The 20,666-nt window shown below is 43.8% G+C and overlaps 2 protein-coding genes across 30 annotated transcripts in view; one reads left to right on the top strand and one right to left on the bottom strand.

Moving 5' to 3' along the window:
- Positions 1–11,876, top strand: part of Dcaf6 (DDB1 and CUL4 associated factor 6) — a 101,750-nt gene extending 89,874 nt beyond the window's left edge. For 18 of the 26 annotated variants that reach the window (XR_015635126.1, XM_087580260.1, XM_087580259.1 and 15 more), the window contains 5 exons: positions 589–727; positions 2,173–2,329; positions 3,670–3,758; positions 6,763–6,868; positions 11,449–11,874. Coding sequence is in view for 18 of the 26 variants with exons in the window: in XM_087580260.1 (XP_087436386.1) it covers positions 589–727; positions 2,173–2,329; positions 3,670–3,758; positions 6,763–6,868; positions 11,449–11,513 (556 nt within the window). In the remaining 8 variants the exon portion in view is untranslated. 26 annotated transcript variants of the gene reach the window in all.
- Positions 11,877–14,573: 2,697 nt separating this feature from the next.
- Gpr161 (G protein-coupled receptor 161) overlaps positions 14,574–20,666 on the bottom strand; it is a 45,583-nt gene continuing 39,490 nt past the window's right edge. For 3 of the 4 annotated variants that reach the window (XM_087580241.1, XM_087580242.1, XM_087580243.1), the window contains one exon: positions 14,574–19,581. In XM_087580241.1, the coding sequence (XP_087436367.1) occupies positions 19,316–19,581 (266 nt within the window). In that variant the 3' untranslated portion in view covers positions 14,574–19,315. 4 annotated transcript variants of the gene reach the window in all.

The raw sequence follows: 20,666 nt of genomic DNA, 5'->3' as shown, positions 1-20,666 counted from the left end.
GTTAGCCACTGTTATCTAATTAGTTTACTGCTGTTACCATGTTACTCTTAGTTTCTTTGGACTTTTTTTATAATCTTTATAAAGAAAAACATTTTAAAAATTGAATAGAGCATTATTGTTTTTTGTTTTGTTTTGTTTTTTCTTGAGGCAGCATCTTAAGTTGGCTTGATCTCAACATCCACTTTGTAGTCAAAGCTGGTCCTGGGTTCCTGATCCCCCTCTGCCTCCCAAGGTTGTCATTCCAGGTCTAGATCACCAAATGAGACTAAATAGGATGTTTTACTTGGAGTAAAATCACACATAAATTCATCTGTTTGATTTTATAAAATAGTACCTTAGAAACTAGTGTGTTGCATGCTATTTTCTTTACTTTTCAACCAGTACCAAGTTCCTAAGTCCACTGAACTAAATATCTTGTCATAGTAACAACTACTGTGATGAAGTCTGCCTTTTTATGCTTTTGATTGGAGGTGCTTTATTAAAATAATGTGTCTTAAATATAGATTGATACTTTGATGTTGTCAGTATCATTCAGAAGTTGCTCGTGAATGTTTACTCTTGGTTTTTGTTTTAATATGCAACACATAGGCGCTCCGCTGTTGCCCGCATTCAGGAGTTCTTCAGGAGGAGAAAAGAAAGGAAAGAAATGGAAGAACTGGATACTTTGAACATTAGGAGGCCACTAGTAAAGATGGTTTATAAGGGCCACCGCAACTCCCGGACAATGGTACCAGCTGCTCATGGCATTCTTTGATGAGATTGCAGTTCGTGGTTTTTCTGTGGTGATTTTGTTACTTCTTTATTCAAGCATGTTTCTTTTAGTCTGATAATATATTGAAAGGAAATTCTACCTCACTAAGGATCTATATGTAAGCTAGAAAAACTTATTTTTGCTCAGCACAAGCAGCTGTTGATGTGTTGTGGTTTTGTTGTTTTTGTTGTGTTGTGTTTATGTGTGCTGTCCTCCTTGAGAGGTTACTATTACATTTTTTAAAGTTCATTTTACATTTTGTTACTTTGGAAAATAAATCTGTACATGAAATCCAGGTTGATCATAAAATACAGATACAGTAGTTGTAACACCTTTTAAAGTAACAACTAAAAAGTGGCTTTGGTCCCTCTGTCCCTCCTTGGCTCCATTTCTTCATCTTTGAAATAGCCAGGATGGAGCGTGGCCTTAGATCACTTGTGGTGTTCAGAGTCCCCAAATCTGCACATCCTGTGCAAGGCAGCGAGCGCATACAGCGAGCGCAACCATTACTAAACAGTTCCTATCTCTGCGGCTGCAGCGCTACCACGGGTCCCTGCAGATTGTGTTTTGCCTTTGTTTAAGGAATAGGTAAAAAGTAAACTGCAGTGAGGAAATAACTAGCTCTCCTTGTACATGTAGTTGGTAGTAACAATGTCATTTTAATAAAAGTAACCAATTTTATTTCATGCATTTTGCCAATTAAAATTTTAGACAAGAGTAATTAAAGGTGGGCTGAGGGTCCAACCTAGTGGCTGAGTGCTTGCCTAAGGTGCATGAGCCCTCAGTTGATTTCTTAGCACAGAAGAGATGATAAACAAGTAAATGCACAGCGGCGGCGCCCCGTAGCTGCAGGCTCTCCTTCCCTGCCTGCTGTGTGAGCTTCAGGGGAAGTGACTCTTAAAGATAAAGATCTTTTTATGCGCCTCTCATGTATATTAAAATAGGACAGCTATTACTTACTCGTATTTCTTTGCTTGCTCGATTAAAGATATGTTTATCTTTTCTTACCTCTGTGGGCTTCTAACAGTTAATGAAAAAAATGCTTTGTTCTTGGCAAATATAAAAGACGAGAATTCCTTTCTTCTATGAAATGCTGTTTTCTTTATAAAGCTATAATTTAGAAAGTTCATCTGTAAGTATATGCTTTTTTGCATGATGCTGTTTTAAGCCCGGAAATGTCATTTATGCATTTAGCATGTGTGAAGTGCCTGCTGTGTCACATATGTTGACGTTTGCTCAGGGTCGGCCTCCAGTGCTCTTCCACCATGCTGAAGTTCTGTCATGATCTTAAGATTCTTAGAAGAAAACTTCAGTATTTAACTTTTTTACTTTTAAAACCAATTTATTTTCTACATGAGAATAGAATCTGCCTTTCTTTTGGTAACTGTGACCTGGCTATCCTGTTTCATAAAATCCCTCAGATAAAAGAAGCCAATTTCTGGGGTGCTAACTTTGTAATGAGCGGTTCCGATTGTGGCCATATCTTCATCTGGGACCGGCACACTGCTGAGCATTTGATGCTTCTGGAAGCTGATAATCACGTGGTCAACTGCCTGCAGCCCCATCCATTTGACCCAAGTAAGTAAGATACCTTTCTTACTGACTGGGACTTGCTGCGGTCATTCATGAGCTATAGGGAATCTTACAGAAGCCTGAACTATCCAGATAAGCACTGCTAAAGATGGTAATAGCTCTACATGAGTTTAGAACAAAACATTTGTTTCATGGATGGGAGGGGGTTCACAAAGACCCACCCCTAGCTAAGAAGATACTGGCAGGTGATGGCTGCAGGTAAAGGGGGAGTCGGTGTCCTCTGGGATGTGGCTCCTGGAAGAGCACTTGCCCGTGCTCCCATGGCTGGTGAAACTCAGGCACTCACTGGACTCAGTGGACTTAAGGAGAACACAGTTGGTGGGGGCAGGACTGGGTGTCTGTCTGAGAAGAGCTGGAGAGGGAATAGAGGATGGATTTGATCAGAATAGTGTGTACACATGGATGGAATTCTCAAGGAACAAATAAATATTTTTTTAAGGTTCTCAAACCCCAAAAAGAAAGAAAAGAATGTGCTTTTGACAGATATTCTAAAAAATAAGTTTATTCTTCTAATATTTAAGTCTTACTGTCTCAGAATCTGGCATGACTGAGTTACTCATCATGTATTCAAAACAAACCTCCAAGCCTTTCTAGTCCTCACAAATCAGAATTAATTTACTAGCATAAAAGAGAATTGGCTTGTTCTTGCTTTCTTTTCAAGTGACGTGTATTTCATAAGACAGAAATTTGACTTCAAATGGTCTTAAATTTTTGTTCTACACTTACTATTAGAAAACATTTAAAATTATAACTAGCAATTAATTATATAGTAAAAAGACTAGAGAGAGTTCAGCAGTTAAAAACAATTTCTATTGTTTTTTGTTTTGTTTTGTTTTTTTAGACAGGGTTTCTCTGTGTAACAGAAGACTGGCTGTCTTGGACTGCAGACTCACTTTGTAGACCATATTGGCTTCAAACTCAGAGATCTCCTGACTCTGCCTCCTGAGTGCTGGGATTAAAGGCATTGGCTAAACATTTACTACTCTTGTAGTGTGCCCAAGCTGGTTCCCAGCACTCGCAGAAGGCAGATCACAGCCACCAGACAATTTAAAGCAAATCTTTGGCCAGGTACAGTCTCATACACCTTTAATCCCAGTGCTCAGGAGGCAGAGGCAGTGGATCTCTGTGATTTCCAGGCCAGCCTGCTCTACATTGACGTTCCAGGACAGCTAAGACTATGTAGAGACACCCTGTCTCAAAAGGCACAACAAAACAAAACGTCAAAAGTATCTATAGTACACTTCAACCTAAGTTTTGATAAGTTTGCACCTATGCTTAATATTTACATCTTGAATTTATGATAAAGATGTAAATTTTCTTTTTAGTTCTAGCCTCATCTGGTATAGATTATGACATAAAGATCTGGTCGCCACTAGAAGAGTCAAGAATTTTTAATCGAAAACTTGCTGATGAAGTAAGACTTTTACTATGCTTGATCTTTTGATTTTTATCTAAAATGCTATTTTAAGGGAAAAGTTTATTGTTGCTAACATAAAACTAAGGCATTTGGTTAAGGAAGTAAAATCTTTAATCTCAACACGTGAGACATAGGCAGGTGGATGTCTATGAGTTCAAGGCCAACCTGGTGGTCTACATAGCAAGTTCTAGGCCAGCCAGGGCTATATAATGAGACCATGTCTCAGAAAAAGAGGGGAAGGGAAAGGAGATCAAATCTTTTGAAAAATAAAAATGAGATAAATAATACTAGAGGTAAAAATCAGATTTTGCCTTACTAATTATAATGTTGACTTTAATACATTAGGTATATATCTTAAAGAAAAGTAACTTTGTCATGCTTGATATGTATAACAAAAATCTTTTAAAGTTCTATCTTCATACAAGTGTTTTAGCTGAAAATAAATTGATTATGCAGCCTGTAATCTACCTCCTACCATTCAGGAAGCTGAAGCAAGAAATTCTGGTCAGACTGAGCCACATATCAAGACCCTGTCACAAAAAACAAAACGGGGCAGGGGAGAAAGAAAATAATGTTACTGTATGCCCCTCCATAATTGTAGACTGTTACTTTTCTACTGCTAAGTTCTTCACCGAGGGAATGAGGACTGCCCTTGAGTGTGAGTGGATAGAGGAACAAAAGAACGGATACTTTCCCTTTATTATTGTTTTAAGACTTCCTTAGATCCTTGGTTTTATTCGTTTTCATTAACATTTTTAGCTAGCATACAAAATAATGGGTCTCAGGCTGGAGAGATGGCTCGGCGGTTAAGAGCACTGACTGTTCTTCCAGAGGTCCTGAGTTCAAATCCCAGCAAGCACATGGTGGCTCACAACCATCTGTAATGAGATCTGATGCCCTCTTCTGGTGTGTCTGAAGACAGCTACAGTGTACTCACATATAATAAATGATTAAAATATTAAAAAAAAATGGGTCTCAGCGAAAGGGGGTGAGAGTGGAGATGATTTCACATTATCATTGCGAACTTCAATCATTGAGCCTTAATCATTCTAACTCCCTCCTATGTCACGAGTCCATGTCTTTCCCCAAGGCAGTCTCCCTTCCGCTTCCTGCTTTCATATATATATATGTGTGTATGTGTGTATATATATAATTCTGCATATGAGAAAAAACATAGTTTTCCTTGTGCTTTCATATCATATATGTATATATCTGTGTGATATGCAGTCTCTGTGCTACTCCTGTTACCATCTCTTACCTTTCCCTCCCTTTTCCCGTTAGACCTCTTCTTCCCCTCTCCTACTCACCCTTCTGTCTTTTCATCTGACATATTCTTCATGGCAGGAAAAGCATGCTGTTCGTCTGTCTGAGTCTGGCTTATCCACTTAGCCTGGTAATCTTGTTTCTACCCACTTTTCTGCATGATCTAACCCTTCCTTATGCTCACTTGAGCGCCACTGTGTATATACTGCGTTGTCTTCATCCATGGACATCTGGGCTGGTTCTGTAGTTTGGCTTTTATGCCTCCTGCAGCAATAAACATGTATTCATGAGGATCTGTATGCTGTGCTGGCTCAGATGCCTTAGGGTATGAATATGGGAGTGGTACAACTAAGTTACATGGTAGGTCTGTCTGTAGTCTTTTGTGGGAAACTTCATACTGATTCCCACAGGGGCTGTGTAACTGGTTTATTTTTCCACCAACAAACTCTTTTTTCGCTCTTCCCAGCATTTCATGTCACTTATTTTCCTGATGATAGCCATCTTGATTGCAGTGAGGCGATGTCTCCCTGTAGATGTTGTCGTTGTTTGAGTCAGGATCTCACTTTGCAGCTCCAGCTGGCACAGAACTGGCAGTGTGGACCAGGCTGGCCTCGAACTTGCCTGTGCCTGTGCAAGTGCTACAATTAAAACTGCACCACCTCCCCTAGCTCCCACTGTAGTGATCTCTCTGGTGGCTGACGGCGTTGAACATTTTCTTTCTGTTTATTGGCCACTTGTATTTTATTTGAGAACTTTCTGTCCAGTTACTCTTTCCATTTATTTGTTGGACAACTTGGTTTTTTGATATTTAATCTGCTCTCTGTTAGATGCACTGTGTACCCAGCTTTTTCTCCCTTTTTAGACCACTTTTTACTATGTTAATGGTGCAGAAGCCCTTTACATTGATAAAATCCTATTAGTTCACTGTTGGAATTATTTCTTGTACTATTAGAATCCTTTTCATAAAGTTCCTCTCTGTGTTTGTATCTTGTAGTGTTTCCCCCAACACTAATAGTATCAAGTCTTACATTGATTATCCATTTTGAATTGAATTTTGGGCAGAATTTTAGAGAAGTGGTTGTAGTCTCATTCTACATGGACATTTCAACTTTTCCTAGCACCATTTGCTTAAAAGGCGCTCGCTCGCTCTCTGTCTGTCTGTCTGTCTGTCTGTCTGTCTCTCTCTCTCTCTCTCTCTCTCTCTCTCTTTTGTGTATTTTTGTTTTGTTTTTTGACACTAAGAAATCTTTCATTCCTCTTGAGTAGATTTATTCATGGCTCTTGGACATAGACATATTTATGTATTTTGATACTGTTGTGAATGGGATTGTTCTCATTCTTAGAATGTTTGTTACAGGAAAACTGCTGGTTTTGTATGTTGAGTTTTATATATTGTTACTTTGTTTGAGGAACAAGAAAGAATTAAAGGGACTAAGTATGGTTCAAGTACAAGGTATGCTTGAACTAGATACGGTAATTAAGAAACCCATCATTTTAAAGTATAGTAAATATAAATTAATTTTTTAAAGAAATGCTGGTTTCTGATCTTTTAACTGCAAGTTAAAGTAATTGTTTGACATTGAACAGCCTTAAGGTAGAAATAAATATAGACATCATACATAAAAACAATGAAAAATATTTCTCTTAAGACTTGCTGAATTTTGAAACTGTTTTCATAATCTTTAAGGCAAAGGTCCTGTTACTGTCTCAACTTTGACATCCTTGTTAATTGCTGTAGGTTATAACTCGAAATGAGCTCATGCTGGAAGAGACTAGAAACACCATCACTGTCCCGGCCTCTTTCATGTTGAGGATGTTGGCGTCACTGAATCATATCCGAGCTGGTAAGACCTTCTACTCTATCATCAAAATCATTACTGTGTGTGAAAACAGTAAGCCCTATCTTATAGAGATCTCTGTGATTTTCTTAATTTCCAACAGCTTCAGAACTAGGATTTCTTTCTGTGAATGCTTGACCCAGCACTGTGAATTATTTCCTTATAAACCGCATTCATGGAAAATGGTAAAATGAAAGCACAGTCACTTGAGAACTGTCTTAGGGAATCTTCTGTAACATACCTATACCATAATGCTTAGAATACAGGGCACTGCTGGGCCTGGTGGCACTGCCTAAACAAAAGGGAGGTAGAGGGAAGAGGGAGGACCAAGTGCAAAGTTACCCTAGGCTACATAGTAAGTCAAGACTAGCCAGAGGTACATGAGCTCCTGCCTCACTAACAGAAATAAAGTCACACTAGACACACTTTAACATGGATTTATTTAAAAATCAATAATGCCCTAATAAAAAACAAATGTTATATGTTAGAAAAAGGTTATATTACTGTATTTTTCAATGATTTTTTTTTAAAGATTGACTTATCCTTATTTTATGTATATGGGTTTTGCCTTCATGTATATATCTGTGAACCGTATGTATACAGTGCCTACAGAAGCCAGAAGGTATCGGATCCTCTGAAAGTGAAGTTACAGACAATGGTCAGCTGCTATGTGGGTGCTGGGAACTGAAGCCAGATTGTATAAGTGCTCTCAATTACTGAGACATCTCTCCAACCTCTTCATACTTTTATTAGGTGCTAAATTGTGGTTCAGTGACCCAGATCCAAAACCTACTTCTCCTTACAAGAGTGTCCAAGAGTAAATTGCATAACCTGTATCATAGCAGTGGAAGGTGACTGTGATGAACATGCCCATCGCGTCTCTGACTTCATAGACGCATTCCTGGGCTGGGTAGTGTGCAACGTTTAGAGTACTTATGTATCAATACTAACCATTTACTTACTGATTAGCAGGTTTCTCACTGTAGTCCTAGTTGCCCTGCAGTTTGCTCTTTAGATCAGGCTGTCCTCAGATTCAGAGATCCATCTGCCTCTGCCTCCTGAGTACTAGGATTAAAGGTGGGCACCACCGACACAGCAAATACTAGCCCTTTAAAAAAATTCAAGACTTTATTTTAGATTTCTTTCTTTATTTTATTTTATGATATGAGTATTTTGCCTGCATGTACATATGTTCTTCACATGCATGCCTAACACAGAGGGAGCTCAAAAGAGAGTGTTGGATACCCTAGAACTGGAGTTACAGTCAGCTGTGAGCCACTGTGTGGTGATGGGAACTGAACCTGGGTCTTCTACAAAAGCAGCAAGTGCTCATAACCTCTGAGCCATCTCTCCAGTCTCTCAACTATTAACCCTTTAAAGTAGGCTTTAATAAGCAGAGACTGAAGGAAGGGCCATCCAGACCACCCCACATGGGGATCCATCCTGTGTGCAGACAGCAAACCCTAACACTGTTGCTGTTGCCAAGAGGAATTTGCTGACAGGAATCTGGTGGCTGTTCCCTGGGAGGTTCTGCCAGCACCTGACTAATGCAGAAGCAGATGCAGTTAACCATCAGACTGATCCCAGAGACCCCCAGGGGAGCTGGGCGAAGAATTGGAGGAGCAGAGGGAGATTGCAACCCCATAGGAAGAAAAATGTAGGCTGGCCAGACCACCCAGTGCTCCCAGGGACTAGACCACCACCAAGAAGTTTACAGGGAGGGATCCATGGCTCCAGATACATATGTAGCAGAGGATGGCCTTGTCTGACATCAGTGGGAGGGGAGGGTCTTGATCCTCTGGAGACTTGATGCCCCAAGTTTGATGCTGGAGCAGTGGGTTGGGAATCAGTGGGGGACCACACTCATAGAGGCAAAGGGGGGGGAGGAGAGGGCAAATGGGATGAGGGGGTTGTGGAGGGGTGTCTTAGGGTTTTATGCTGTGAACAGACACCATGACCAATGTAAGTTTTATAATGGACAACATTTAATTGGAGCTGGCTTACAGGTTCAGAGGTTCAGTCCATTATCATCAAGGTGGGAATATGGCAGCATCCAGGCAGGCATGGTGCAGAAGGAACTGAGTTCTACATCTTAACCCGAAGGAAGCCAGGAACGGACTGAGCATCCTCAGGCAGCTAGGAGGAGGGTCTCCAAGCCCACCCCACAGTGACACACTTCCTCCAATAGTGCCACGCCCTGAGCCAAGCTTATGCAAACCATCACAAGGGGTAACCCGGAAGCGGGATATCATTTGAGATGTAAATTAATGGAAAGATTAATAAAAAGTTAATAATAATAAAAAATAGGCTTTAATAATTTGCCTAGGCTATTACCTGATGAACATTAAAACCTGATTTGAAACTGCATTCCCTTTGACTTAGGGTTTCATGTACAGCCATGGATTCAGGCCATTATTACTCTGATATATGCAAGCCCTGGATGATAAACCAAAATCTTTCTCGCCTCAGAGTTTTTATAATTCCATCATCTGCTGTTTAAAGGTGTCCTTCTGTTGTGGACATTTTCTTTAAGCCTTAACGACCTTCATATTTTCCACAGTGCTTGGGGAAATGTGCCCAACAGACATGTCATAAATGCTGTCCTTACTGTGGCAGTGACTCGATGCCATTGTCTTCATACACCATTGTGTATGTTATCTTCATAACTCACATTCATTCCTTCAGTAAGCCGTGCTCTAGGGCAGAGCTCTGAGGCACAGTGCTGCTTACTTAACTGTGCCTGAGACTCTAGGTTGAATTGCCAGCACGGCAGAAACAAGCCAAGGACACCAAACACCTTCATTGAACATCCCGTATAAGCCCTGAGGACAGAAAGATAAACCTATAACTTTTGCCATCCTAATAGTGTAGTCTGAAAAGACAGGTTCACAAGTTGTAAACTGGGGTCCCGTTGTAAGGTTCATAAGGGAGTTTTCCAGAAAACGTGGAGGTAGGAGCTCATGAAGAAGTTGGGAAAGTTTCACAAAAAGCATAATAGTTGTACTGAGCAGAGAGAGCCATGATCTAATGAATTGTGTAAGAAGGCCCTAAGCAAAGAGACAGCAAATGGCACAAGCCCAGGAGAGCATGGCACAGCGGCCACCAAGTTTATGACGTGTGTACACACGAATGTTGAATGCGATAGTGCTTACCTTGAGGGAAAAAATTGCATTTCTTTTTTTTTTTTTGGAGCTGAGGACTGAACCCAGGGCCTTGCGCTTGCTAGGCAAGCGCTCTACCACTAAGTTAAATCCCCAGCCCCAGAAACTGCATTTCTTTTGGTCATCACTGTTATCTCAGGGTTACAATTCCTGAAATGTAGTAGATATTGAACTTGAGACTAAACCACCAACCAAAGAGGGCACATGGACAGACCCATGGCTCCAGCCAAATGTGTAGCAGAGGACGGCCTTGTCAGGCATCAATGGGAGGACAAGCCCTTGGCCTTGTGAAGGCTCAATGCCTCCATGTAGGGGAATGCCAGGGCATGATGGGAGGGAATGGGTCAGTGGGTGGGGGAACACTCTCATAGAGGCAGGGAGAAGGGGCAGGGGGATTCCAGAGGGGAAATTGGGAAAGGGGACAACATTTGAAATGTAAGTAAATATCCAATAAAAAAAAAAAAAAAGAAATCTTACAAACAGAAGTACACAATCCTCTTACAAGTGTGTCCAGCTGGTTGCCCCACAAGCCATGTGTCCCAGAATGGCTGTAAGTGCAGCTCAATGGAAAATCATAAACTCAATGAAAATACTGTTTTCAGTATAAGAGGTTTTTTTGGATTTTTGTTTTGTTTTTATGGGTTTTTTTTTTTTTTGCAAAGTTTTTGTTTTGTTTTTGCAACTCCATTGCTGTTTTGGCGCATGAACTCTGTAGATGATGCCAAATCACAGTGTCAGAAGGTTGAACACATCTTCATGGTCTCCAGGCTTTGCTCTCTTGCATCCCTTTCCAGGTCCCCTTAACTGCACGATAGTCACTGTTAAAACTTAGCTTCCAAGGAACTGTGGTTTTGTATTGTATTTATGCTATTATGCTTTCATCCTTCATTACCTCTTGAGGTAAAATTCAAAGCTTATATTGGGGCTGGAGGGATGGCTTACGTAAGAATACATACTGTTCTTCCAGAAGTCTGACATTAGCAGCTCACACTGCCTGTGTCACTAGCTCCAGGGGCTTTCAGTGACTCTGGCCTTAGCAGGCACCTGCACTCATACACACATGGATGTGTGTGCACACACATGGTTTAAAATAGTGAAGAGTAAATCTTAAAAAAAGTTACGTAGCCAGGTTTGGTGATGTATGACTTTAATCCTAGCCCTAGAAATACAAAGCAGGTATCTAATTCTGTGAGTTAGAGGCCAGCCTGAACTACGTAGCCAGTTCCAGCCCAGCCAAGGCTGCATAGAAAGACCTTCTCTCTAAAAAACAAAACAAAACATCTATATATACCAGTGAGTGGATTTTTACATATTTAGGTTTTGAATGAGGAACATTTTCCTGGTTTTAAATGAAGTTCTAGGGGTTATTTATGATAGATAGTATAAGGATTTTGAGTGTGTATGATTCTCCTATCTGTTTTCCAGACCGTCTGGAGGGTGACAGATCGGAAGGCTCAGGTCAGGAGAATGAAAATGAGGATGAAGAATAAACACCTTCTTGGCAAGCACTTAGATGTTCTGAGTTTGTATACGACATTTATTATATTTTTTCTTTACAGAACTTTAGTGCAATTTAAGGCTATGGGTTTTTTTTTTTTTTTTTTTTTTGGAGTTCTTCCCCATTTTTGGGATAACCAAACGTTGGTTTGGAATGAGTGTGTGCATGAGTTGGGAGAGTGTGTAAAACAAAACAAGCAAAACGTTTTTGAAACTTTTTGCCGTGTATGGAGTCCTAAAGAAATGCAAAGTGCAATACTCCCTAACCCTCAGCCGTGGGCGCCTGGATCAGTGTTGAGTCATTTCATTGTGGTGGGAATGTTGGTTCAAATAAATTTCTACACTTGCCATTTGCACGTTTGTTGCTTTCTAATTAAAGATGTTGGTTGCTTTAAGATATCCTAAATTTGACTTTTTATTTAAGTCTTTGCTACTTTGACCCACATTTTCCAGTCATTTCTCTAACAGAAGAGGACTTGCTGTTTTCTGAACTCAGTAGCCTTTTCCGCCTTCACCTCTGTGTGACCAGATCCTGTAAAAGGGCCTCTACATTTCTCCTCGCTTTTCCCTCACCTTGAGCTACTTCTCAGGACAAGTTGATAGCTATCCTTACGGTCACTGAGCCTTGTGCATGGTTTACACTGGCACAGACTCACGGTGCTGTCCTCTGCTCTTCCTCTCTGTCCACATTCCCGATGTGCTGCCATCAGTGAGCTGACTCTGGCACCCACCTCCACTCCAGACAGTCCCCCATACCCAGGCCGTGTGTACCATAGTGGTCTCTCAACTGCTCAGTAGACCTAACCTTTCCACCTCCTACGTTGTCTGTGTTTCCATCAATCTAAATACATTCATACATTTCTCCAGCCCACTTACAAAAATAGTCTTTTCTCAACACCAGGTGATTGCGTATTTATATACTCTCTAATCGTCAGACGCAAACGCATCCACCGCTGCACGCCTCTTCCAGAAGCCAGACCTCCCCGATGGGAGAGACAGTCGCTGCTTCCTGACACCTTACAGATAAAAATATGTTGGCAGGCAGAGTGGTGTACCTGTTTAATGTGACAAAAGGACTACTTCAAAAGCTAGAGTCTCTCTCTCTCTCTCTCTCTCTCTCTCTCTCTCTCTCTCTCTCTGTCTCCCTCCCTCCCTCCCTCTCTCCCTCCCTCTCTCCTTCCCTCCCTCTCCCCTCCCCCTTTCTTATGCGCAGCATTTGCTGTTTCAGGTTTATAAGCAGGATAAGGCACGAGTCTCTTGAGAAGATGTCTTTGGTTTTCTAGTCAGTGAGCTGTTGGCATCTGTCTCACTTACAACAGACAGCGGCCGTTCAGCCCTGGCAACTGTGCCGTGACCTTTAGTTGAGCCAGTAACTATCTCCCTATACCTCCTCGCCTGCCAGCAGTTGGAGAAGAAATTGAATTAAACACTTGGGCTGATCATTGAACACATCTTGAAACAGCCATCCTGTACTACCAAAATTAAAACACCGATACCAGAGAGAAAATGTTGGCATTCTCAAGGGCAGAGCTATAGATCCATGTTGTATCTCATCCATCACCTTCAGTGCCAGCCTTGAGCTCTGGACCACATCTGGAAGTGGCTTCCAGACCCTGCAGCGCTGCCTGATGGATGAACGGCAGAGCCAGAGCAGATCTGATAGCCTGCCACAGTCATCCCAAACACGGGCCCTCTCTGTTGGTGCTTTTAGTGTATTTGCTATGCCAGCTGCTTTCTGTTAAAAGCAGTTCACTTTCGGTTTAATTGGCAGGTAGCTTAACTGTTCTGTTATTTTCCATGACCTAAATATCCTGCCAGAAGAACTGACTCAATCAGATGCTGAGAGGAAGACATAAGTGCCTGCAGCTGGACCATGAGCGGTCATGAAGATCTAGCAGCCACACAGAGCCATCTCTGTGGGGAACATGGACCTCTTACCCAGGAGAAGGTTGCAAACCCAAGAGCAGCTGCTGCTGGCAGAAGATAGCTTTGTCATGGAAAGTAGTGTGACTTTGGCCTGCAGCAGGGATTCCCAGGAGGGTAGAGGGTGCTGGAAGACTCCGGTCAGAAGAAAGGCAAACAGCAGGTGTCTACACTGGCCCTGTATATTGATGTAGGAATGGGAATAGCTGTGCACGTTCTGTTCATTTTCCTGGAGCAGGCCAGCTAGACAGATAGTTAAGGGTACATAGCGGGGCTGGGGATTTAGCTCAGTGGTAGAGCGCTTACCTAGGAAGCGCAAGGCCCTGGGTTCGGTCCCCAGCTCCGAAAAAAAGAACCAAAAAAAAAAAAAAAAAAAAAGGGGTACATAGCAAAGACAGAATTTAGTCCTCGCCACTTCAGGATTCAGTGGAGAGGGTGGCAGAAAGGAAACTGGCCCCAGGGTTCACCTACACACTCAGAAAAAAAAAAAAAAAGATGAAGTCTGTATAAACAAGCAGAGGCAAAGGATAAAGAATGAACCTTGTGCAGGGGCGGTTGTGTTTACGCTACAGTCTGCTACACAGTATCTTTGCTTGGTAATGAAAGGAAGACTGGATGGGGAGGGAGGGAGGGAGGGAGATGAAAAAGCACCAGTTCACTAAACCTCTTAAAAACCAGGCTTAAAAACTTGACAGGATTAAGCTGGACAGAATGGTGCACACCTTTAATCCCAGCACTTGAGAAGCCTAGGCAAGGTGATTTCTGTGAGTTTAAGGACAGCCTGGGCTATGACAAAAATGAAAAATCAGGCTTAGAGTGCCTTGAATATAGTATGCAACAGGCATGTAACCCAGTACTCCTTGAGTTAACCGCCTTGGGGAATTTAAATGTATGAATGGATCTACCCAAGTGACTTTACTGTGGGGATGCTCCTTCCCAATGCTGCGGTAAGTTTCCCCTTGCTATTTGGTCCTCTTTTAACCCATGGGGAGGTGTGAGAGGAACAGGGCATAGGAAGTTGGGGGAAGGGACAGGTACCCACAAATGTCCATAGACCACAAGTCCAAGTGCAAACTGACAATTTACACAGATAAACACATCCCAAAAACATTTAACCAGGTAAACAAAACTAGTCTACATACACTTTTACTTATTCATAAATACTGATTTACATATAATAACCCACACAATTTTATCTTCAAAAACACCATCCAAAACTTCAAGTTAAATATACTGCAGGATTAGGTTGAGTTTTTATTTATTTTTGAAGTTTAGTTTTTAACCATGTCTTCCTTCAGGTATACGTCATCAGAACAGCACACAGGAAGGACACTTTGGGGCATGTCTAGCCCACCAGCAGATCCATTTCTAGGCATACAGGCTACTACACTTGGCATGGTCGTGTCACCCAACTTCTCTGGGACTGCCCTTTCCTTTGGAAGGAACTAGCTCAACTGTGATTTTTTGTGTTTCAGATAGTGTCAAAAGGAAAACCAGAAGTGGCCACTGACTCCTAAGCCATTAATACTGCTTTTACAAATTCATTTCTGTTTTGGTTCTTTTTTTTTCGGAGCTGGTACAAATTCATTTTTAAATAAACGCAGTTTACATTGACCAAGATTGTGCTTGTGGTAATCTTGTGCAGATCAGTGTTTGTGCTTTGAATTCTTTCCAATAGATGATCCCCTGACATTGAGACTTTTTTTTAACCCATCTGTGCCTCATTCTCCTCTGGCTACAGGCTTGATCTTCTCAGCCTCATGACCAAGACCTAGTGATTTGGCCTGACTTCATTTTGGGACATGGCTTTCCTATGGCCTTTCTGGATTCTCATTGTTTCTCTCCCCACCCCACAGTGCCCGCCTGTCCCTCTTTGTAGCCATCTATGACTGGCAACATCCATGATCCCTCTTCATCCCCAGGCTTCCTCTGGTTCTGTACAGTCTGGGACACAGATGGACACCTATGCCGCCCCTACATCTTCCACCAGGGTCATGGAAGACAAGAGCTCTGGGAACCGGGAACCAGACACTGTCCCTGCCAGACAGAGCAGTTCTCAGCACCTAAAGGCATTGGGGTGGGGTGGGATGTTCTTTCTGGTATAAGGAAGGTCAACATTGGAAATATACTCCACAGTATATACTCATCTTTAATTCGGGGTAACATAGAAATTTTTCTTTTTTGTGTAGTCAGGCCACTGATGTGGAAAGAAGACTTTCCTACTAGAGAAGCCCATTTCTGTTCCTACTAACCTCCTGCACCCCACATCCCACTCCGCTTCTCCACTATGGCCTGCCTCTTGTCAGCAGTCCTTCATCTCCATTAAGTCCTGTTGTACTGAATAACAAGTCTGCAGGCAGCAACTCTCAACATAATTAATTACCCTGGATTGGGCAGCATGTCTTTTGAAAGTTCTTGGCATTAGAGATCCCTGTAAAACAGGAAGGAGTCTGCCCCATCAGTTACACTGAGAAGCAAGACCAGTGGCTCGGGTCTCCCTGCACCTACGTCCTGTGCTGGACGCCCCACGAGCATTTCTGTAGTCTACCAAGCACCCTATGCAGGCAGTATCTTTGGATTCTGTGTCCCTAGGTGTAAATAGATTGCAAAACTTCATTTTACAGATGCAAGAATACTGAGTAATTTGCCCCCAAACACTTAGCTAGTAGTTGGCAACCTGAAATCTTAACCCACAGCCATCACACACCAGCACCATCCCGACTCTATCCCTTCTGCCCGAAGCAAAGGGAGATGGTGCGTTTGAAGTCTTCAATAGTGCCCAGCACCTCATAGGCTCTTAGCTGTTTTAAGTGAGGCACACAGTGGGACCTGATACATGCCTGTCCTTGGCTGCCTCATGTTTAACCACATCATCCTCATTCCTTGCAGACAGGCAGGAGACAGATGAAATGAGGCTGGACAGGTTTCCTGAGTTCATCTTAGGATCCACTGAGAAATGTCTCTCTAGCCTGCAAGTCTAAGGAGCACACTGTCCATTTGAAAAAGCAGGCATGGTTCCTATCTCAACAGACCAGCAAGCTCTCTCGCTGTGTCCACACTGTTCTCCTCTTGTCTAAACCCAAACTACAGTGCTCTGCTGATAATACCGAGTTTGTCTTGGTGGTGATGGTTTAATTCTTGGCTGAAAGATGGAGTCCGTTATACAAATGAGAATCTACGAACATTAGCACCAACGGGCCGTGGTCTTTACAATCCTTCCCCCTGCCTGACCCAGGAGCAGTGACTTGTTTAAGATCACACAGCTCAGTACAGGTAGTTCCAGTGAACTCCAACAGGGGGTCACACATAGAAGGTAAGGATCAGCTATAAGGTTAGAGACCAGGGCTCAGAGGAACAAACCACCATGTTTTATTTGACTGGTTGGTTGGTTTGGTCTTTGTTTTGTCCTTTCCACAGCCATGCTGCTGCCATGCTAATGCCTAAGGTCTTAAACTCTAACTTGAGTTGTCTGGCCAGGGAAAAGGAGGTGCTGAGCTGTGTACACTGCAGTGCCGGACCTAGTGCCTTCTGGGATGCAGCAGGTCACTCAGCTGGCATCAAACACAGCACAGGAACCAAGATGAGGGTAAAATCTTGGTAAAGAAGCAGCGGAGACGGGCCATGGCCCCACAAGTGATCCTGTCAGAATCAGAAAGACTGAGGTATTTAAGCAAAACAAGTGGCCAAACGTCCCACCTACACTACCTGTGGTTCCCCTGGGGAAGGCCTCAGGCCTGCCACTGCACAGTAATTTGCAGCAGATTTTGCCATTACATGGCAGGGTTTAATTGGGACGGTGGACATCTGCACAAAACACGGGTGTCCTCCAAAGAGGACAAAAGAGCCTATATGGAACTACCTCTCCCTCTCTTTCCAGCCTGCTTCTCTCTAGCTCTGTTGGGCAAATCAGAATGCCTGAATATGTAAAACCATGGTTCTGGATCCTAAAAACCTCCCAAGACGTGTCCCAGATGGTCGCCCAATGGCTCAACCCTAGCACCCTAGCTGGAGTACTCAGACCCTGAGTAGCCACAGTGCCATTATCACTGCCTGATGCTCTGCATCCCCAACAGCATCAGCATCAGGACTCCTGCCCTCTGCTCTGGTAAACACCAGTGTTTCTCCCCCAGTGCTCGGTGACTGATGTGCTGACAGTTCTGCAGTGTTAGGCAGATGAGTAGGCCTCGCTTCTTTAAAAGGGGTGGGAGTGGAATTCAGTTTTCTAGATCAGCTCTCTTCTTGAATACTGGTGACTCTGGGGTCAGCCAGTAGGGTTCAGAGGCCTCAGCATCCTTTCTAAAGCCCTGGGCAATCAGGGAAGAGCTCTCTATCCTTTGCACTGACGACCTGTACTTAGGGGGCATGCTCCACTTCAGTGCTTACTGGGTAATTGGGAATAGGGTCCCTCCAGACACCAGACAAGTACTAGAAAAGCAGAACAGAATACAGAGAGGACAGGTGCTGCCAGGAGAGCAGGTCCTGTCCTGTCACTCCATCCAAAATCCTGCCATTCCCCTGCACAGCTGACCTGGAGTAGGTAACAGAATCAAGCACCCAAAGGTGCAAGCCAAGCCTATGGAAGGTTTTCAGTACCCGCGTCTCAGTAGTCAGCATTTAGGATCTCCCTAAACAGCCAAGCAGTGCAGACACCAGGGCCACAGCACGAAGGTGGCTCTCCCTGTGCTCACTGGGCACGCCCTCAACAGTATGCAGACGCTGGGTCACCCTCCAGTCATGCTCAGTTTGTCCCCATCTCTTACAGATTCAGAAGACATCAAAGATCAGAGCTGGAATTGTCTTGGAGGCAACTTGTTCCAACTCCTCACACCTTTCTTTTCTCCAAATGGCCTAGTGATAGGACAGAATGTCCTAGACAACATGCAGACAAAAACCAAGCTGGGTCAAGAACCCAGGCTGTGAACTCAGGTCCAGTGCCCTTTCTACCTTGTGCCAGCCCCAAACTTGCAATGACAGTCACAACTGCCTCTGGAAAGTGAGGCCAACTATGTCTGCCAGTTGCTCAAGCATCTCCCATATCTTGTGAGGGATTTCCCCTCAAATTCTCCCCAGCTGTGCATGATCTCACAGTCCCAGTCTTCGTGATATGCCCTAATCTCCAGGTTTTATTATTCTGGAAATGAAATGCCTGGTACTCACCCTTGTCTTTTATAGTGGTTTCTCCTGTCTTTTCAAATAATAATATTAATAAAAATCTGTCAACAAGGAAGGGGGTGGGGTGGCCACATCTTGGGTGGCCTTTGGGCTGTTTCTATAGGCCAGCAGCAGGTGCCACCAAAGGCCAAGTCCTAACTAGGGCAGTAGATATGGGATGTCTATGTAGGGTACTCTACTCCTGAGTGCTCTCGGGACTGTTTTTGCATTTAATCTAGCACATGTGGCCCCACAATGTCTGGATCAACCACACAGAGCCCCTAGGTGGTCTAACAGTACTAAGGAGAGCTGTGCTGTCCCCAGGAGGTGCACTGAGTAGGGATTGCCTCAGAGGCCTCACTGAGACCAGGGGCCGCTAGACCAGCTGGATACTGATGAAGACAAGATCCTCATGGTGGCTTCCCTTTCACATCCACTGTCTCTAGTCTTCCTGAAACCCCGGCCACATCTCCATCTGCTTCTAACGTATGCTTGGGAAGCCTCGTTCCATCCCAGGAGCCCTGAAGCAGCCCACGTATGCCTTTACAGCAGACAGCTGACGTCAGAGACTAGAGACAGTACTTTCGATCCTCCTGGCTGCGTACCAGATGTTTCCTTCCCGGCATCTGGGCCCTCTCTGCGTGGTGACATGTTCCAGGGTCTTGGCACAGGCACCAGTACCAGTAGCTCCTCCACTGCAGCCCCAGTCCCCTCAGAGCCTTCAACTCTGTTCTGCAGCTAAGACATTCCCTTCCTTGATGCTCTGTAGCTGCAGCCTCTGATTCACAAGAGTCCTGCTGCCTCGACGGCCCCCAAAGCTCGCCCCCGGGACTGTCCGTGCTGTGAACAAGACCCCTGGCAGAGCCTCCTCCCCAAATAAGTTGATTTTGGCTTCAGCCTCAATGGCTTTAGCCAAGCTGGCTGCATAACTGTCCAAGGATTTGTGTACTTCAGCTTTCACATGAAGAATAGAGTTCTTGGCAGCCTCTGTGGGAGAAGGCAGAAAGGAAGGTTAGCAGAAGGGGACATGGCCTCTGCCAGCTTGCTACTCCGGGGAGAGGAGACAAGCAGAGATTACAGGATGGATTTTGACATCAGAGTTCCCAGGCTAAAATTTTGGACCTCACAATCTACTACCTGAGACATGCCAGACATTTTCTAGTTCAGTTTCCCTGTCTGTGAAGAGAAGAAACCTCTTACTTCACGTGGTTACTGTGACAAATGGATGAGTAAATTCTTCCTGAAATGTTTTAGCTCTTACGTCTTCAAAAGAATTTTCTTCTTGCAGCTCCTGGGAACAGCCTAGCCTGTAAGCTTGCGCGCACTCAAATGCCATGTCTCCTCTCCATTTCCCTCAGAGCTTCCCTCATTGTAGAAAGCCTCGAGTTGGGAAGTGATGTCAATGATTCCACCAACCTCTGAAGGATTAGGAGCCCTGACACCTACATTGAGTGGGAAAGAGGAACGGAGGTGGCTCCTACTGCCCAAGCCTGAGCCGTGCCACAGACCTTACTGCCTAAGCTCTCAGGATATCTGGGGACCTCCTCCCCTTATGTGTTCTGGAGAACAGGCAGTTTATGCTCTCCCCAGGAGGGAAGTGGAGACCTTGGCAGCCCAGGCTTGCTTTCCACACAGCATTAACTGTCATCCCCTGCACTAATGCCTTGCTCTCAGCACCCGACCAGCAGAGGGCGCTTCCGGCCCACCGCCAGGAGACAAAGGGGCAGGTTGGGCTCGCAGGAGAGGTCGGGGAGGCAATTGTCCTGTAGAAAGGTAATGTAAACTCCCAAGGCTGCTGGCTAACTCTGCGTTGATTCTGCTTTGCCAAAAAAGTAGTTGCTTGGTTACCATCCTCTCTGGGCTCCCCGACCATCTCTCCCCTTAACTCTGCAAGCGAGTGGGGAGGGGCAGACAGATTTATTTGCATACTGAGCCTTTACACCTTAAAGCTCCTGGCTCCAGCAAACTCATGGCTCCCCGTTAAACCAGTGGCTATTCTCACTTGTCCCAAAGCAACAAGGATGCTCCTCTGTGTTAACAGATGAAGCAGGAAAGCCCAGTCAACAGGCTCC

Source organism: Rattus norvegicus, chromosome 13 (genome assembly GCF_021556685.1).
Source record: "Rattus norvegicus strain SHRSP/BbbUtx chromosome 13, alternate assembly SHRSP_T2T, whole genome shotgun sequence".
Taxonomy (NCBI): domain Eukaryota; kingdom Metazoa; phylum Chordata; class Mammalia; order Rodentia; family Muridae; genus Rattus; species Rattus norvegicus.
This window is presented reverse-complemented; position numbering and strand designations above follow the sequence as displayed.